At 38.6% G+C, this 19,149-nt stretch overlaps 1 protein-coding gene and 1 non-coding gene across 3 annotated transcripts in view; one reads left to right on the top strand and one right to left on the bottom strand.

The window, feature by feature from the left end:
* Positions 1-468: 468 nt before the first annotated feature.
* LOC115900170 lies at positions 469-528 on the bottom strand. Its single transcript, XR_004059840.1, has one exon. It is a non-coding gene; the product is annotated as a U7 small nuclear RNA (small nuclear RNA).
* A 1,731-nt stretch (positions 529-2,259) lies between these two features.
* The window catches only part of PZP (PZP alpha-2-macroglobulin like), a 60,438-nt gene continuing 43,548 nt past the window's right edge, over positions 2,260-19,149 (top strand). For both annotated transcript variants that reach the window (XM_010376700.1, XM_010376701.2), the window contains exons 1-12: positions 2,260-2,379; positions 7,040-7,223; positions 8,277-8,436; positions 8,593-8,645; positions 9,605-9,625; positions 9,892-10,060; positions 10,495-10,579; positions 13,805-13,916; positions 14,243-14,357; positions 14,496-14,605; positions 16,892-17,053; positions 18,731-18,958. In XM_010376700.1, coding sequence (XP_010375002.1) covers positions 2,297-2,379; positions 7,040-7,223; positions 8,277-8,436; positions 8,593-8,645; positions 9,605-9,625; positions 9,892-10,060; positions 10,495-10,579; positions 13,805-13,916; positions 14,243-14,357; positions 14,496-14,605; positions 16,892-17,053; positions 18,731-18,958 — 1,482 coding nt within the window. In that variant the 5' untranslated portion in view covers positions 2,260-2,296. The remainder of the gene's footprint in view (positions 2,380-7,039; positions 7,224-8,276; positions 8,437-8,592; positions 8,646-9,604; positions 9,626-9,891; positions 10,061-10,494; positions 10,580-13,804; positions 13,917-14,242; positions 14,358-14,495; positions 14,606-16,891; positions 17,054-18,730; positions 18,959-19,149) is intronic.

Consider the following 19,149-nt stretch of genomic DNA (forward strand, 5'->3'; position numbering starts at 1 on the left):
TAACCCAATCTCTGCAGTATACCCTAGAGAAACTCTTGCAAATATGCTTAAGTAGACACACCATATTTGTAGCAGCATTATTTGTAATGTTGAAAAACTATGAATAATCCAAAATCTAGTACTAGGGAAATAGAGTAACAGGTTTGGTCACATTCATACAATAGAATGTCATATAGATGGTGATTAAAATTAATAAATTATATCCTCATTATCAATGTTAATAAGTCTTAAAACCATAATAGTGACAACAAATTTTACAATATGTGCATATCACTTATATATATAATACAAAACACAAAATTATGCTATATATTATTTACATAAGTATGGATTAAAAACATAAAAACATGTCCTGAAGAATACGTATCAACTTCCTAATCCCACAACATTGGGAAGGAAATGAGATTGGAGAGAATTACAAAGGAAACTCCAACCATATTTGTCCTGCTTTATTTCTTTTTTTGGGTCGGGGGATCTGGTAAAAACTGGAAAACCTGCTAGACAAATTCTAAAAGAGCTCCACCATTGCCATGCTTCATTTCTTAAGAAGAAATGATCATAAATATAACTTGGCAAGTGTTTAATTTTATTAAAGTTGGGTGCATGTGAGGTACGAGTGTTTTTTATCTTGCTCTCTATATTTGTGAGTGTATACAGATATAAAACATTTCATAATTTAAAATAAATTATTTCATTCTGTGATAATGTGACAAAAGAAACCAAGATGTGAAATAAAAACTAATGGGAAGGAATCCACTTTAAGCAGTGTGGCCAGGAATTAGCTCTCCAATGAAGGAATGATTAAGCTGAAATATGGAGGAAGAGAAAGTAAGCTGATAAAAAAAAAAAGTTTCAAGCAATGCAGTATGTAAACAGACACCAATGTCTGCAGTCTAGAGATGGCATTAAATCAGCTGTCGGTTTATCTGTGATCATCATTGTACTGCAAGTTCTATGAGAGATTGGATACCGAATATCCTGTTCAATGTTGTATTTTCATCACCAGAATAGCACTTAGCACACAGTACGGCTCAAAAAAAAAAATCTCAGATAAAGTGAATGACATAGTTTAAGGGACCCACATGTTAGTGTGTTCAGACAGTAGCAAGGACAGATAGGAGCAATTAAGAATCTGATCAGGGATTATAAATCATGCTGCTATAAAGACACATGCACACGTATGTTTATTGCGGCACTATTCACAATAGCAAAGACTTGGAATCAACCCAAATGTCCATCTGTGACAGACTGGATTAAGAAAATGTGGCACATATACACCATGGAATATTATGCAGCCATAAAAAAGGATGAGTTTGCATCCTTTGTAGGGACATGGATGCATGTGGAAACCATCATTCTTAGCAAACTATCACAAGAACAGAAAACCAAACACCGCATGTTCTCACTCATAGGTGGGAACTGAACAATGAGATCACTTGGACTCGGGAAGGGGAACATCACACATCGGGGCCTATCATGGGGAGGGGGGAGGGGGGAGGGATTGCATTGGGAGTTATACCTGATATAAATGACGAATTGATGGGTGCTGACGACTTGATGGGTGCAGCACACCAACATGGCACAAGTATACATATGTAACAAACCTGCACGTTATGCACATGTACCCTAGAACTTAAAGTATAATAAAAAATAAAAAATAAAAAAAAAGAATCTGATCAGATCAATGCTGTGAAATAGGCAAGGGTGATCTTTGATAACTCCTTTCTAAAATCTCTTTTATCTTTTATCTCTTTTATCTTTCATTTATCCTCTACTCTTGAAATCCTTATTTTGCATCACTTTCTTCCAGGACCATGTATTCAATCAACAGCTAAAAAAAAAAAAAAAAAACCCTACAGTCTATAGTTATAACTCACTCAGTCCCAGAAATGAATCTGCAATGCATGAGTTACTGTCATGGTAACGTGTCCCATGATATTCTTTGTCAGCATCCTTTGTCATCTTCTTGTAAGGATTTTGAAGGAGATGGAGAAAGGCAGGTTGAAGGTTCCTTGTCAGGAGGTTTGCTGTCAAAGCTTATTCTAAATGGAATATGAATTTTATCCTCCAGACATGCCTCAGTACCTGTTAGAATTTAGCCTTGAGAAAAATGAGGCAAGCACTGAGAGTAATGACCCTTTTAGGGAATCTGTGCTCAATTCTGAACTCTATTCAGAGGCCTTGGGGTGGGGCTTGTTTGACATAGTGGCCGCATAAAGACTGGTAAACTCTGCTGGTCTCCGGGACGAGGCTGAGGGCAGAGAGTTGAACACAACCCTGAGATTTATCTCTCACAATGGGGAAAGACAGACTTCTTCATTTATGTCTCATGCTACTTCTTATCCTGCTTTCTGCCAATGACTCAAACTCTGCAGAACCGTAAGTCTCACTCAAGACCCTTTCCTCCAGAGTGCATTTCAGGCTCTCCCTTATGTCTTCGCTTTGCCTTCCTTTGTAAATGCGACCTTTCCACCCATTACGATACCTTCCAAACATAAGAAATTATTCCAGTTAATCCCTTCTTTATCTTTCATTTATCCTCTACTCTTGAAATCATTTTTTTCTACATTGGGCCAATCAGAGTCATAAATACAAGTAGTCACTAAGAAGCATGATTAAATAAAACACTAGATCCTACCTTCACAGAACCATTCTTTTGGATGGAAGGCACTGAAAATAAAGATATTCAAAATGTGTAGTGAGGTGCAACTTAACATGTATTGTAGGCTTTATATATATACAGAAAGTATAGCTCCTTTATTTTTCAATCATGTATCAAGTCTTCACCAACAGCCCCAATGGGGAACCAAAGTGGGGGAAATAATTTTAACCCTATCCAGTTGTAAGTTGGTAAAATTCAATAATTGTAAGACTTCTTTTTCACCGCTCCCCAGTTCCTCTCCTCTATAGTGTCTAGAGGATTGTGGTCTCCATTAACTCCTAATAGAGAAAAGTGTTAGAGTCCTTGGTCTCAAAGTTCTCCGTCCTTCTTGGCTACTGTCAGTCTGACTTCTTCTTATCTGCTAGCAAGCACTGTTGAAGTTTAGTCATCTGGTTTCTCTTGTGTGGTCAGGACCCAACAGTCCTCTCTACCTGACTGTCTCACTTCAGCTGTTTCATATCCCATAGAACTCCTACCTTTGCATCCTGCCTCAAATACTATGGCTATTGTTCCAGCCCAGCCTGTGATGCAGGGTCCCTTTGCCCCTTTGCAGACCAGGCCATTTAAGGTCCCTGGCCTTAACCCAGCTGCCTTTACATTTCTTCCAGAGAATGGTGAGAACTCTTGGGTCCAATAATAGCACATAGGCACTGAGGTGTCCTGGAGAGGTTAAATTTCTACCTCTCTCTTGCATACCCATACTGCACTCCTAGATGTCTATCGTGTCTCCTATATTTCAGATTGATACAGGGAAGTCTTCAGAGTCCCAAATGGGGAAAGGAATAAGGGGTCCCTCTGCTCTTTGTGTTACCCTTATTCATCTGACATAATTAGCCCTCTTCAGGCCAAAGCACAGAAAGCAGAAATAAGGACTTCAATCCAGTAAGTCTCCTGCTTTCCTCAGGGATTTTCCTTGCACAGTTTCCTGGCAACCGGTAGGGGTACATTTCTCCCCCTATCTCACTATCCCTCTACCTCATCTACAGCTGTGGGCGCTACTACTTCCGGCTGCACTCCACCCAGAAAGCATTTGGAGTATGTGGAGGCTATTTCGCTTTCTGAGAGGAGACTGAATGGATAAAGCGAGTGGCGTGTATTGGGTCAGAAACATGAAGCAATTTGTGGTTTTGGATGCAGTCCTATACTGCATAGGACCATGCTGCCATTGAAACCATCCTTTTACATTGTGTCCACCATTGAACCAAGAAGAGCAAGCCTCATGCCCTAGTTATCACAAGCAGAAGGGGTGTTTTCTCCCTTTGTAAGGAGAAAACTTAACTTTATCCCTCCAGAATTAACCCTTGATGTGATAAATGAGAGAAAGATTGCCAAAGAGACCCAATAGACATTCTACCTTGCCTTGGGGCAGTAAACTTCAGAGAGATGAAGGCTTCAGGGGAATAAAATGAAAAAGAGAAAATTAAACGTTATCACTTTAATATTTGCTAAATTTAGTCCCTGCTAAAAAAGCAAATATTTAAAATGCAAACATTCATGATTGAGTAATATATTAAAACATTTTAGCAGCTCACTACCAGTGAAATCTTGGGCCAGTTTGTCAACCTGGATTTGTTCCAATTTTAATATCCATTTAAAAATGTTAACTGAACTCATACAAAAATAGCTCTTTAGAATATCAAATATGTGTGCAATTAATTTTTACTCATGATAATTTTTGGCTTATAATTTATAAGAATAAAAATAGTATATTAAATAAATTACAAATATATGTATACACCTTCTTATTAAGATCAAAGAACTAAAGGGAAAATTTTGGGATGGGGAGGTAAAAATGATAAATTTTTATTATCTATTATGTCCTTAAAAGAGTAGTGATCAGGAGATCAGAAGCATCCAGATACCAGAAAAAGATTAGACATAAGGGACAAGCTGAATGACTATCAGCGAGTTACTTAACTGCCCTCAACTTCTCTGCTAGAGAACAAAACCATACCACTCATACAGTAAAATCATCTGAAACCTGGATGATTTAAGAGTGGCCCTAGAGATTCATGGCATATAGTTTTACCCAGGAACACTTTAAAACACATGTAGCAAGACGGTTTTGCTGGAGCAGACTACATGGAGGATGAGGAAACCAAATTTGAGTTCCAGATTCCACAACTCAATTATCCTTGGATCCTCTCCTCCAAGTCTCACACCTATTAATTTTGTAAAGTGATAATATTGGGTTTCTTGTGTCAAATTGCCTGTCCAGAAAACAATTTAAAAGGTAAGAGTTTATGTTGCCAACGGAAAGGTAAGGGTAGTAAAATAATATAAGAAAATAATAGTTTTTACTTGCAAATTTACTCTACAAATGGTTTAACCCTGCAGACATTGAATCGTGAATCGTTGAATCGTTAAAGCTTTGAGGAGTTAGATTTTAGTCATGATTTACTGATTTGGCATGGGGGCAGGGATTTTATTCTTCTGTTATGTATTCAAGTTTTGGGGACTGATGAGGATCTCATGTTTTAGCTTTCATGAACATGGAGAGTATCATGTATGTCCCTTACAGCATTGCTGGGAACATTAAATGGCTTAATACACAGACTGCTTAACAATTCCTGTCGTGTGGCAGATACTCAAAAAAAGCAACAACAGAAGCACATTCTCTTTCAGCCCATAGGAGTTCAGAGTGTGGAGAGATTATACTGAGTTGCAGTTTTCTGGAAAGTGACAGGAAAATATGGCATGGAGGGCATTAGAGACAAAGGATACTCATCAATAAAGCTAAGGCAAGAACGTGAGGTTTACACAAGAAATTGCCTGTGCCTCTGAAAAACTGAAAACATTGAACAATTTAAATAAAAAAGAAAAGACTTTTCAAAATAATATGTACTTTTAGTACTCATATCAACTTTTCTTTTTTTTTTTTTTTTTTTATGCAGAGTCTTACTCTGTCACCCAGGCTGGAAAGCATTGGTGAGATCATACCTCACTGTAGCCTTGACCTCCTGGGCTTAAGTGATCCTTCTTGCCTCAGCCTCCTGAGTAACTGGGACTACAGGCATGCGCCACCACACAACCAAACCTGGCTAAACTTTTTATTTTGATTTTTGTAGAGATGGGCGGGGGGGGGACCTCACAATGTTGCCCCCAGGCTGTTCTCAAACTCCTGGCCTCAAGTGACTCTCCTGCCTCAGCCTCCCAAGATGCTGGGAATCAGGTATAAGCCACTGCTCCCAGCCTGAACCCTTTTTTTTTTTTTTTTTTTTAATAAAAAAGATAACCTATCCACCCACGTGATTCTGAAACAAACATATATTTACAAACATGGGCAGGGCGCGGTGGCTCAGGCCTGTAATCCCAGCACTTTGGGAGGCCGAGACGGGTGGATCACGAGGTCAGGAGATCGAGACCATGCTGGCTAACACGGTGAAACCCCGTCTCTACTAAAAAATACAAAAAACTAGCCGGGCGAGGTGGCGGGCGCCTGTAGTCCCAGCTACTCTGGAGGCTGAGGCAGGAGAATGGCGTAAACCCGGGAGGCGGAGCTTGCAGCCGAGATCCGGCCACTGCACTCCAGCCTGGGCGACAGAGCGAGACTCCGTCTCAAAAAATAAATAAATAAATAAAAATAAACATGGACATACTAATATTAAATTATTAATGTTGTTGCCTCAAGAAATTGAGCATAAAGGGAAATGATAATAAAATACAGGGTACGTTTGTGTAGTGTGTTTGTGGTGGGGAGTTGTGCATGTAAATAATTGACAAAATTTTCAAACTTGTTGATAAAATATTGACTTTGAGCTGTATCTGAGGAGCCTAAGAGAAACAGCAAATACTTTTTTTCAGTGTTGCTGATATTAAGGAAATGATTTCACAATACACACATGTGCTATTTTGTATAGTGATATATGCTTACTGAAGTTCTTTCAGTTGAATTTCTGTAAATCTAGTCATGGTGTTCATTCCAAAGTGATGTTTATCTAGGCAGATTTTAATATAAGTCCTTTTTAAAATGAATAATCACTCCCAATTTATTATATATGTGTGTGTGTTTGTGGGTGTGCACTTTTATGGATATATATTCAAGAATTCAGATACTTTTTGAAGTTCAAAGTTAAAGTTTAAAGAGTTCAGATTGCTCTTTAAAGCCAGGAATGTCTGTGAAATTGTAACATCTTGGAAAGCACTCTCCAGTGTTGTGTGGCTCCAGATTGTGTGGCTGAGGCATGACTGATGAGTAAAAGATAAAATTTTTGTGCTGATCTGTGACAGAACCTCCATTGTGTTGTTCTTAGTCCATTGACTTTTGGAATAAAACTGATTGCACCAATGATTACATATTGTTATGAAAACACATTTATGAATGAAAACGCTTACTATCATCAGTTTTTCTCTAATTTAGACTTCTTCCTTTCCCAGGCAGTATATGGTGCTGGTCCCCTCCCTGCTCCACACTGAGGCCCCTGAGAAGGGCTGTGTCCTTCTGAGCCACCTGAACGAGACAGTGACTGTAAGTGCTTCCCTGGAGTCCGGCCGGGGAAACAGGAGCCTCTTCACTGACCTGGTGGCGGAGAAGGACTTATTCCATTGTGTCTTCTTCACTGTGAGTGCTACGGTGCCAGCTGGCTGTCCATGCTTGATATATTTTATTGAGTTCTATAAGTCACGGTGATGGAGTTCTGGTGTGCAATCCCAAGGAATGACTTTAAGAATGTAGTTAGGACGTCAGGGGCTGGGCGCGGTGCCTCACGCCTGTAATCCCAGCACTTTGGGAAGCAAAGGCGGGCAGATCACGAGGTCAGCAAATCGAGACCCTCCTGGCTAACACGGTGAAACCCCGTCTCTACTAAAAATACAAAAAATTAGCCGGGCGTGGTGGCAGGCGCCTGTAGTCCCAGCTACTCCGGCGGCTGAGGCGGAGGAATGGCGCGAATCCGGGAGGCGGAGCTTGCAGTGAGCCGAGATCGCGCCACTGCACTCCAGCCTGGGTGACAGTGAGAGACTCCGTCTCAAAAAAAAAAAAAAAAAAAAAAAAGTGACTTTTCAACTATTAAGGAACAAAGCATTTTTTTACCAGAGTAAGGGAGAAATACTCTTCTAAATTTCGTTTATAAATAATAATCCTTTTGCCCACAAAAGTTTCATGACTTAGAGGAGTTTTCTAGTTTTGACTGTAACTGTCTCTTTAAGGACGGGGCTGGACATTGCCTAGAGATAGAGCGTATGAAAATTTCATGATAAAAACTTTGCATGCCACATAATTTTTTGCGCATGCAGGGTACTCTAAGCAAACACCTAGTACCTCTTTAAAGTTGCCTAACTTGGGATACTCAGCTCCTATGCTCTCCCACATTTTTTCAGAGATGTTTCTCTCCATTCCTTCTGAATACAGATACTCAGTTAAAAGCCATCTAATTTAATAACTAGAGCTCTAGGTGAATTCCGTGGAGATCTGGGTTCTACTGATGGCCACTCTTACTGATACAGTTCCTCTGTGTCACATTAACATCTTCACTCTTACGTCTGGAGAAACAGTTATATCTTCCTTCTCCTTGGTGAAGCTGAAGGAGAGATAGGAAATAACAATGACAGAAGAATGCAGAGGGAGAAGACTGCACAGTTCCTCAGCAGTAAAAAAAAATCCTTCGCTTTTCAGCTCCCAAGGATCTCAGCCTCTTCAGAGGTGGCATTCCTTAGCATCCGGATAAAGGGGCCTACGCAAGATTTCAGGAAGAGGAACACAGTACTGGTAAAGAACACTCAAAGTCTGGTCTTTGTCCAGACAGACAAACCCGTCTATAAACCAGAACAGACAGGTAAGTAGGGAAATTCCACCGGTTGGGGCAACACTGAGAAGGAAGGGCCACCGGAGCCGCCAAAGTCTCCATTATCCTAGCCCCATAGCCTCCTGTCTTATACCCAAATTACCTGCTTTATCGTGTCTGAATCTTACCAGAGAACTACTTTTCCAGTAAGATTCCGTGTTGTCTCCGTGGATGAAAATTTTCGCCCTCAAAATGAACTGGTAAGCATCCACTATCTGTGGTTTGGGTGAGGGGTAGAGGGGGAATAGGCACCCAGAGTGAGGTAGAAAGGTACAAGAAAAGCGAGAGGATGAAAGACACTTGTTTTTGAACTTGGCTCCAGCCTCAGCACGGATTTGCAGTCTTATACAAGACAAAAATTGAGGGACAAGAGATGAGGAAGTTCTTTCTCTTATAACAGTAGTTAACCATTCTGGTAATAGCTGCATTTGTTGCTCTGAACACACTCCATTAAGAATATTAAAGAAACATAAGAAAAAAGGCACTTTTCATATTCATACTTTCAAGGAATTTATGATTTAAAAAGCAACAAAGAATTATACTTTTATGAATATCTAGGTATATACAATAGACTACATTATAGTTTTATTATATATTCTATATATAGTATAGAAATAGACACAAACACTTTTTTACGCTAATTGAATTTCCCTTTTTTCAACTTACCTTCAATATTAGTGCAAAGGAACAAAGCTGCTTTTAATAGAAAATAGACAATGTTGAAATTAGAAGAGATATTCTTGGTTTACTTTCAACCAAATGATTCTGGGAATTCTCTTTCTGTTAGGTCTAAATCACAATGACATATAACTCTATTAATATCTATTTCCCAATTTATGAAAGTAAGCAGTATAGTCATATTACTCACTAGGAGAAATTTACTTTCCAAATAATATTAATACTTAAAGATTCAATAATATCATTCACCAATAATAATTTTCAGGGAAATGGCAACACATAATAATTATTGAATATATTGTGTGTGCTCATCCTAGAACTATTTAATAATTTCCCTGAGATTTTATCCAGTTCTGTGATGTTTCTTGTTGAATTTAGCTACAGATAGTATTCTTCCTCAGTATGTTGTTGGATCACAAGTCTGAAATTGTAGCCTTTGCTGGAATTCTAATCACATCTCTTCTTTCCTTTTATCATATAGATTCCACTGATATACCTTGAGGTAAGTATCAGAAAAAGTATCTTATAAGGAAATTAGTACTTTTAGAGAGTAGGAGGTTCTGATAATACTTCAGACAGATGAACTACTCTAAAAACTTTCAGATCTGAATTCCTCCTACTCCCAGTTGTCAGGTTGATTGTATTTTCTCTTCCCTCTGTATTTGTCTTTCCAGAGGCAATGCTAATTATCACCTTCAAAATCATTTGAGATGCTCAAGGACTATTGTGACTAAATGATTACTGCCCTTGCTTCTTGTTTCCCTTCAGAACCCAAGAAGAAATCGAATTGCACAATGGCAGAGTCTCAAGCTAGAGGGTGGCCTCAATCAATTGTCCTTTCCCCTTTCATCAGAGCCCATTCAGGGCTCCTACAAGGTGGTGGTACAGACAGAATCAGGTGGAAGGATAGAGCACCCCTTCACCGTGGAGGAATTCGGTATGGATTATGGAAGATGAAAAAGGCACGACATTTTGGTTCCTAGTGTGTGAGCTTACTTAGATCCTTTGAATTTCCCGTAGGTATGTTGAACTTGCAGTACAGTCAGACATACCTGCTTCTAAGACCATTAGGACTGTGTGAACACAGAAGCTCATAAGAGCTTGCTGATCTTCAGTAGCAAATTACGCTTTGCCAAGTATGAAACTTCTTATTTCAGTGAAACCACCATCATTTGTTCGTGTCACTGAGATCTGCTGTGTTCAAGAAGTCAGTTAGATTCTGCAGGAATTGTTAAACCTTACCATCTTAAGGTGGATACATTGGAAACATTCAGGGTATTATTTTGGGAAAAATTATACACATACTGAAATTATTTGTATTTCCAATAAATGTTTACCAACATTCTTTATTCATATTATCTTTATTAACAGTGCTTCCCAAGTTTGAGGTCAAAGTTCAGGTGCCAAAGATAATCAGTATCGTGGATGAAAAAGTGAACATAACAGTATGTGGAAAGTGAGTTATATTGTTTTTATCTAAAATTTTATATTTTGCCTCAATTTTGAGTGATTATGTAGGTACAAAATTATAAATTTATTTCCCGTTAGCACTTTTGTAGTATTACTCCATTGACTTCTCTTTATTTAATGACTTATTATTAAAAATTTCAAATACATCAAAGAATAAAAACACCCTTAATTATGATTTAACAATAAACATCTTTCTGTATTGTTTCATCATATATTTTGCTTTAACATTTTAGGATAAATCGCAAAGATCATGATATTTTTCTGTACATGCAGTAGCATGTACCTCTAAAACACAGAGAAATTTTCCACTTCCATGACACCATGCTCACTTAACAAAATTAAAAGTAATTTTCCAAAACTAATTCCAAGTTTACAGTCAAGTATCTTTAATTGTCCTAAAAACTGTCTCATGAAGCTGGGTGTTCATACATTGGTTTTGATTATTATGACTCCTAAGTACCTTTTGTTTTTTTCCAAACTCTCTACAATGGAAAATTCCAATCACGTGCAAAAGTTAACAGAGTAGTAAAATAAAATTTCATGTACCTATCACCTATTTTTATAAAATTATAAAATTTGCCAGGTTCTTTTTGCCCCATTTCCTCCCCTACAGTGGTTTTTTAGCTCTAATATTTTAAAGCAAGCCATAGGAATCTATAAATATCTTAGAGGTTTAAAAGTCTATAACCTCCTTCTTAATGACATTTCACTGAAGATTCTCAGTTGGCCTCTAGATGTCTTGCTTGCAGGATCTGCCTGTTTGTTTTCTCATGGAACATTGAATTAATTACGCCTAATCTTTCCTCTGGGCAATTTTAAGAGGATGTACTGAATGTTTTACATTGACCTTTTTGATAGAACAATTGTTTAATAACTAGAAATAGTGCAATGGTAGAACAAATTGTTTAATAACCTGAAATAATCTCTCCCCCTGAATTTTCTACTTCAGGCAATTTCACTTTCTCCTTTTCTTCATATATATACCATAAATACTAATCCTGTCATTGAGGAAAGAGGATGAGCTGATACGATGGACTAAATATGTGAAAGAGAAGCCTAAAGGTCACAGGTCGCAATTACTGGGCAAAAGCCAATGATTAGGATTTTATAGAAGTGACTTAAACATGATATAAACGATCCGGTGACTGATGTCATGATTACAAAGGGTACTAGACTCAGAATCGGCAGTGATGAGTGTGCCTCCCCTCCCAGAACTTACTATTTTAACTAGGCATTCTGCTGCTTCTCTGTGCCTCCATCCCTTAAGCAGTAGACAGAGGGCATGAACCTTACCTATGAGGTTCCTTTCCACCGTTGCCCTCTGTGATTACAGATACCTCTTACAGTTCCTTTTAATCTGGAGAAGCAAAACTGATTGCCTACAAACAAACAGTCCCAGAGGGAGCAGGTAGGGTGAAGGAACATGCCAGCCTAAATATTATATACCGGAAACACCAAAATGCCTAGGTCTCTGCCTCATTTCAGCCTCAGAGCAATGGCCAAGGAGTTATGTGTCTAACTTAATAGTGCCGTAGTGCAGATATCTATATCTTGGAGAAGGGTTTCAGAATAAGCTGCTTTGATTCTATCTTTGTATTCGAAGTAATTTCAGAGCCATTTGCAAATAGGAAAGAAAACCAATGTCCAAAACAAAATTTTTGTGTATTATTCTATTACCCATTATCTAATGAGAGAAAGGACTAACAACATGTGCACACACATATAACCCCACAAATTATTTTGTATTTACATGCCTCATGGTGTTCCTAGGCTTCTTTTTCTCCCTCTCTCTTCCTTCTCTTCTCTGTGCATGTGTGTAAGTGCATGTGCGTGTGTGTGTGCCTGTGCATTTTGTGTCAGATTCGCTTAGTTATTATGTACTTATTTTTATTCAATTTGTCATCTACATTTGCTCACTTAGTATACAGAATAAGCTTTGATATTATCAAAACAAAATAAAGAAAGATAGGTAAGAAATAGGTTAAAAGGAAGAAATGTTTTTTAATAGACAGAGTCTGTCACCCAGGCTGGAGTGCAGTGGCGCAAGCTTAGCTCATTGTAGCCTCAAACTCCTAGGCTCATGTGAATCTCCCGCCTAAACCTCCTAAGTAGCTAGGACTACACGTGTATGTCACCATACCTGGCTAATCTTTTTAAAAATTGTGTAGAGACTGGGTCCTGCTATGTTACCCATGCTAGTTGGGGAACTTTTGGCCTCAAGCGATCCTTCTTCTTGGCTTCCCAAAGTGTTGGGGCTGCAGGCATGAGCCACCGCACCTGGCCAAAGGAAAAACATATATATATAGTTTGCATATATATATGACTGCATCATAGCACCACATGGGGAAAAGAGAAAGAGGGAGAGAGGCAAGAGAAGGAAGAGAGGGAAGAGAGGGAGGAAGGGGAGGGAGAGCGAGAGAGGGGAGAGAGAGCGAGGGGGAGAGAGAGAGAGACGAGAGGAGAGAGAAAGAGAGGAAGAGAGAGAGGGAGAGCGGAGAGAAAGGGAGAAAGAGAGAAAGCGGAGAGAAAGAGAGAGGGAGAGAAAGGGGGAGAGAACGAGAGAGGGAGAGAAAGGGAGAGAAAGAGAGAGGGAGAGAAAGGGAGAGAAAGAGAGAGGGAGAGAAAGGGGGAGAGAGGGAGGGAGAAAAGGAGAAGGAGAGAGAAAGGGAGAATAGAAGGGAAGAAAGGAAGAAAGAGGAAAGGAGTAAAAAGAAAGCAAAGGGAAAAAGAGGAAGAAATGAAATAAAGGAAAGAGGGAAAGGGAGAGATAAATATATAAATTTATAAAATTATATATAAACATAAGTTTATATAAGTATATACTTATATAAATATATAAGTTTATATAAATATATACTTATATAAATATATAAATTGTACATAAATATGTAAATCCAAATATGTAAATATATAGATATAAATATATAGATATTTATATAAACATACAGATATCTATACAAATATGTAGATATAAATATATTATATATATTTAATCCCAAAGAGAATGTGGTGCTACAGTGCAGTCCAGTTGCAAAGGTTTTAATGGATAACACTTCCTGAGGGAGACGTTTTCCAGACAGGTTTCTACTCAGTGGGCGGCCAGATGATAAAGATGTGTGGGGAACTCTAAAGAGGAGCAGTTCTGTGGAGGAGTGGTAGTGGAAAATGCAAATAGCCATTCTCAATTCCTGATTTATTTCTCATGTGCCAGATACACCTATGGGAAACCTGTCCCAGGACTTGCAACTGTGAGCCTGTGTAGAAAATTATTTCATGTTCCTAACTGTGATAAGCACGAGGTCTGTGAGGAATTCAGTCAACAGGTTAGTAGGCGGTATTCTCCCTCAGTGCTATCGCTGTTTACAACCAGTGAGACTCCATTTTACTAACTAGAAAGAGGGCATCAGGACAAGCCTGTCCCAAAATATCCCCCGCCAAAAAAGAAATTTCTGTTCTTAGTCAGCAAGATTCTCATTTGGATGACTAACTTTGGAGGTTACAAAGCAGATATGAGTATTAAGTTCTTGAAGGTCAATTAACATGCTTAATGCAAAAAAAAAGTTTTCTTGTCATTAGAGAGAGAAGAATAGATTGAGTGACTATTGATCTTAGTCAGTTTGACATTTATTGCTTTTGGCATTTTTCTCAGCTCAACAGCAATGGCTGCGTCACCCAACAAGTACACACCAAAATGCTCCAGATTAAAAATATGGGCTTTGAAATGAAGCTTAGAGTGGAAGCCAGGATCAGAGAAGAGGGAACAGGTGTGAGTAATGAATGAACATAGGGAATAAAACAATAAACATTAGTTTACTTTCCATAACAAAATAAAGGTCATTTGTAAGAAAGAAATTTTATGACTAAAGTAACTTCTAAAAGTACTAACTCTTTCTATTTTTCAGACCTGGTAGTCACTGCAAACGGGATCAGTGAAATCACAAACATTGCATCCAAACTCATATTTGTGAAAGTGGATTCACACTTTAGACAAGGAATCCCCTTTTTTGGACAGGTAGGATATATCGTAATGCACAGGTAAGCAAAGTGCCCAGTTACACCTAAGCACAGGACACAATGATGTAGCCCACACTTGATTAGTGTTATCAGTTAATTAATATGACTAAAACTATGAAACCAAGTGGAAATATTTTCCTTTCTAAAGATTACTGATGAAACGAACAGGCACATACTAAATGATTATGAGAATCAGAGATACTATTTTAATATGTAGCTAATAAAGATACTTAATGTAATGTGATTTAGTTATTATATCAAATCTCTTCTTTTGGCCGGGCGTGGTGGCTCAAGCCTGTAATCCCAGCACTTTGGGAGGCTGAGACAGGTGGATGACGAGGTCAGGAGATCGAGACCACCCTGGCTAACATGGTGAAACCCCGTCTCTACTAAAAAAATACAAAAAAACTAGCCGGGCGTGGTGGTGGGCGCCTGTAGTCCCAGCTACTCGGGAGGCTGAGGCAGGAGAATGGCATAAACCTGGGAGGCGGAGCTTGCAGTGAACTGAGATCCGGCCACTGCACTCCAGCCTGGGCAACAGAGCAAGACTCCGTCTCAAAAAAAAAAAAAAAAAAAAAAATTCTTCTTTCATCCAGTTTAGAATAAATGATATTTCTGTCATGACCCAGGCAGCATCAGAATTTTCAGAGTTTGTAACATTTATGGCTGTCAGTGTTCTTTTTCTATCTGTTGTTCTCTTTTGACATAAATAAATAAGTCTTTAATTTTAGGCATAGGTATTAAAATAGTGTGCATTTCATGGTTATTATTATTATATTGTTTATATGGTTAACTTATATATTTTAACAACAATAAAACAAATAAAATATTAATTTTATTCATATTAATAATTAATTTTACCAGTTTTATAATTAGTAAATTGAGACATTTGGCCAGGCACAGTGGCTCATGCTTATAATCCCAGCACTTTGGGAGGCCAAGGGGGGAGGATCTCCTGAGGCTGAGAGTTCTAAATCAGTCCTGGCAACATAGTAAGACTCTGCCTCTACAAAAAAATAAAAAATAAAAATTAGCGGTGGGCTGGTGGCATGCACCTGCAGTCCCAGCTACTTGGGAAGCTGAGGTGGGAAGATCCCTTGAGCCCAGAGCTTGGATGTTGTTGTGAGTTATAATGGCACCACTGTACTCCAGCCTGGGCAACAGAGCAAGACCTGTTATGAAAGAAAAGAAAAGAAGGAAAGGGGAAGGAAAAGGTAAAGAAGGAAAAAAGGGAAGGGAAGGGAAGGGAAGGGAAGGGAAGGGAAGGGAAGGGAAGGGAAGGGAAGGGAAGGGGAGGGGAGGGGAGGGGAGGGGAGGGGAGGGGAGGGGAGAGGGGAGGGGAGGCGTAGGGGAATGGAGAGAGGAGGGGAGGGGAAGGGGAGGGGAGGGGAGGGGAAGGGAAGGGGAGGGGAGGGGAGGGGAAGGGAAGGGGAGGGGAGGGGAAGGGAAGGGAAGGGAAGGGAAGAAAACATTCTCATGTGGATTTTCTTAGGTGGTTTGTTGCAGGAGATAATAATAGTGTTATTAACTAACATTTATGGAATAATTATCATACACCAAATATCTTCTGATGTATTTTTATTTTTTTAATTTTTTAAAAAATTGATACATCATAGTATCAATTTTGGAGAGTACATGTGATTATTTAATACATTCAAATAATTTGTGAAGATTCAATCAGCATAATTGAGATATTCATCACCTTAAGTATTTGTCCTTTTTCTGCTAAAAATTCAAGTTATTCTCTTCTGGCTGTTTTTAAATCACAGTGGATTATTGAAAAACTATAACAGCCCTACTCCTCTAATGTATGTTTAGATAATTATTTAATCTTCAACGCTACCATATGAAGGAGGCACGACTATTATCCCCCTTTTAATGAAGGTGGAAAACTGAAGCACAGAGAAGTTAAGTAACTTTTTTAGCTAGTCGAGTTCAGTACACAGCCAATCATTCTAGCCTCCATCTATGTGAAAAGGGAAAAACAGCCAGTTTAAATTCATTTCTGTTATTCTTATTCCAAGTGCATATTAAGTGGCATGTTGTAGTTATTAAAAATCTGCCTGACTTTAATGGAAATACTGCGAACTTTCATAGATAAGCTATGTAGGACATGAGGATCCAAATGGAAGGAAACATTTTGTCATAAATATAAAGGTTTGGTGGGGTTTTTTTTTTAGGGGGAGGTGGTTGTTTTAGTTATAGCAGCAAAAGCATTGTTCACATGAGTTCAGGCCTCTCTGGGTGTTATTCACATCAACTATCAAGTATTTTTCTTTTTTAGGTGCTTCTGGTGGATGGGAAAGGTGTGCCCATCCCCAATAAACTCATCTTCATCTCTGCGAGCGAAGCCAATTATTTCTCCAATGCGACCACCAATGAACAGGGTCTTGCACAGTTTTCAATCAATACTACCCATGTCTTGGCTAATAAACTTTTTGTCCAGGTAAGTACAGAAAGGCAAACCTGTGAGGACAAGAGGAAACGTTAGGAACAGTGATATATTCATAAGAAACATACAGATTGCATTTAAGAGTGAGAAATAAGAAGATATCTAATGTTGAGGTTATAAATTTGAGGATGATAGAATTTCATGAAAAAAATAGACAGGCATTAGAAAAGACACTACAGAAGTGCCTGATAATTTTGCTATCATTATCTGTAACATTTTATATATTATGAAAAACATCTTATTTGATTTGGGTCTTGTACAAGATCAGCTGCTTCACTAATTCATGTAATTGGTTTTATGTTATTTTTCCCACGTCTACTTAGAAATTTTGTAAAGTGATCACACACACACACTTAATATAAATTGTCTAATGATGATGATTAAGAGATTTCTATAGCTAAAAAGTTTTCATGCTTGTCATCTCAAGTGATAAAAGACTAATTTATGGATTTCAGTGTAGATAAATAGCATATAAATTATTTCTGTTTCTCAGTGTTCACATGTTAATTCAGCTCAAAAATATGTAATGATTTTAATGTTTTCTATGTGGTAGACACTTGCTGTCCCTAGGATTTAAAAGGTGACTCAATCATGTCCCTACACTTTAAAAGTTCCTATTTTCATAGAGTTGACAGATCTGTACATTATTAGCATAATGTGTTTAGGCGCAAAAGGTTTTTTTAAGTAGGAACTTTATTAGGAGAGCCAATAGAAGAGTCCATAAAATATGCCTAATAAATTTAGAAAAAAGGCCGGGCGCAGTGGCCCAAGCCTGTAATCCCAGCACTTTGGGAGGCCGAGACGGGCGGATCATGAGGTCAGGAGATCGAGACCATCCTGACTAACCCGGTGAAACCCCGTCTCTACTAAAAAATACAAAAAACTAGCGGGGCAAGGTGGCGGGCGCCTGTAGTTCCAGCTACTCGGGAGGCTGAGGCAGGAGAATGGCGTAAACCCGGGAGGCGGAGCTTGCAGTGAGCTGAGATCCGGCCACTGCACTCCAGCCTGGGCGTCAGAGCGAGACTCTGTCTCAATAAATAAATAAATAAATAAATAAATAAATAAATAAATAAATTTAGAAAAAAATAAGTGCACTCTGAAGAAAAGCTAAGGAGCAGTTACCACAAGGGAAATCAAATTGTGCGCTCAACAATATCTGCCAGGCTTAAAGTTTCAGACATCACATGGGTCTTAAAGGTCGGAAGTCACAATAATGATAAGAGGCATAAATGCTAATTTACTAAGGATTACTCTAATTAATTTTGAAGCTCATAAGATAATAGAATGTTATATTAATACAAAACCTAATTTCAATTAAGTCAATTTGTGAGGCAATTCCAATTCTGAAAAATCCCTTTTCCATTTGTTTGAGTTATTTATCATTCTCATCGGGATGTCATTTTTCCTCTAGTTCTGAGGGGCAGGAGGAAAATGTCAAAGTAGTAACGAGTTAGCAGAATCAGGGCAAAAGAGATAAATTTGTGGATGATTTCCTTTTAATATTTGAATGTTGAGAGGCTGAAAATTCATTTATTTGGCTGTCAACCAGTAGGAGGGAAAGCCATAGTGTATTTTAGAGTGGAAGACACAGTTGTAACTATTCATTTTGGTGAGAAGCTAAGGTGAAGAATTTCAAGACGATATCCTTTCTTTGTTTTTCTGTTTACTCAGGTTTACACTGTGCATCCTAACTTGTGTTTTCACTATTCATGGGTAACAGAAGACCACCAGGGCGCTCAGCACACTGCAAATCATGTTTTCTCCTTAAGTGGGAGTTACATTCACCTGGAGCCTGTGGCTGGTACCCTGCCCTGTGGCCACACACAGCGTATCAGGGCACACTATATACTGAATATTCAGGCTGTGGGAGAGCTATCGGAGCTCAGTTTCCATTACCTGGTAAGAATGAGGCCATGGAATACAATTGCAGCTTATCAGTAGGACAAAAGTGGTCAATAGGTTCAGGACTGTCAGAATAAACTACTTGCACACAACCACTTTGTGTTCTTGTTGTGCGTCCTTCATTCCGTGAGTTTTCTTGAGGTTGATTCTCTCCAGCAGAGATTTGACAACTGAAAGTGGGTCATGTG

The sequence above is a fragment of the Rhinopithecus roxellana genome, chromosome 10 (genome assembly GCF_007565055.1).
Source record: "Rhinopithecus roxellana isolate Shanxi Qingling chromosome 10, ASM756505v1, whole genome shotgun sequence".
Classification (NCBI taxonomy): Eukaryota; Metazoa; Chordata; class Mammalia; order Primates; family Cercopithecidae; genus Rhinopithecus; species Rhinopithecus roxellana.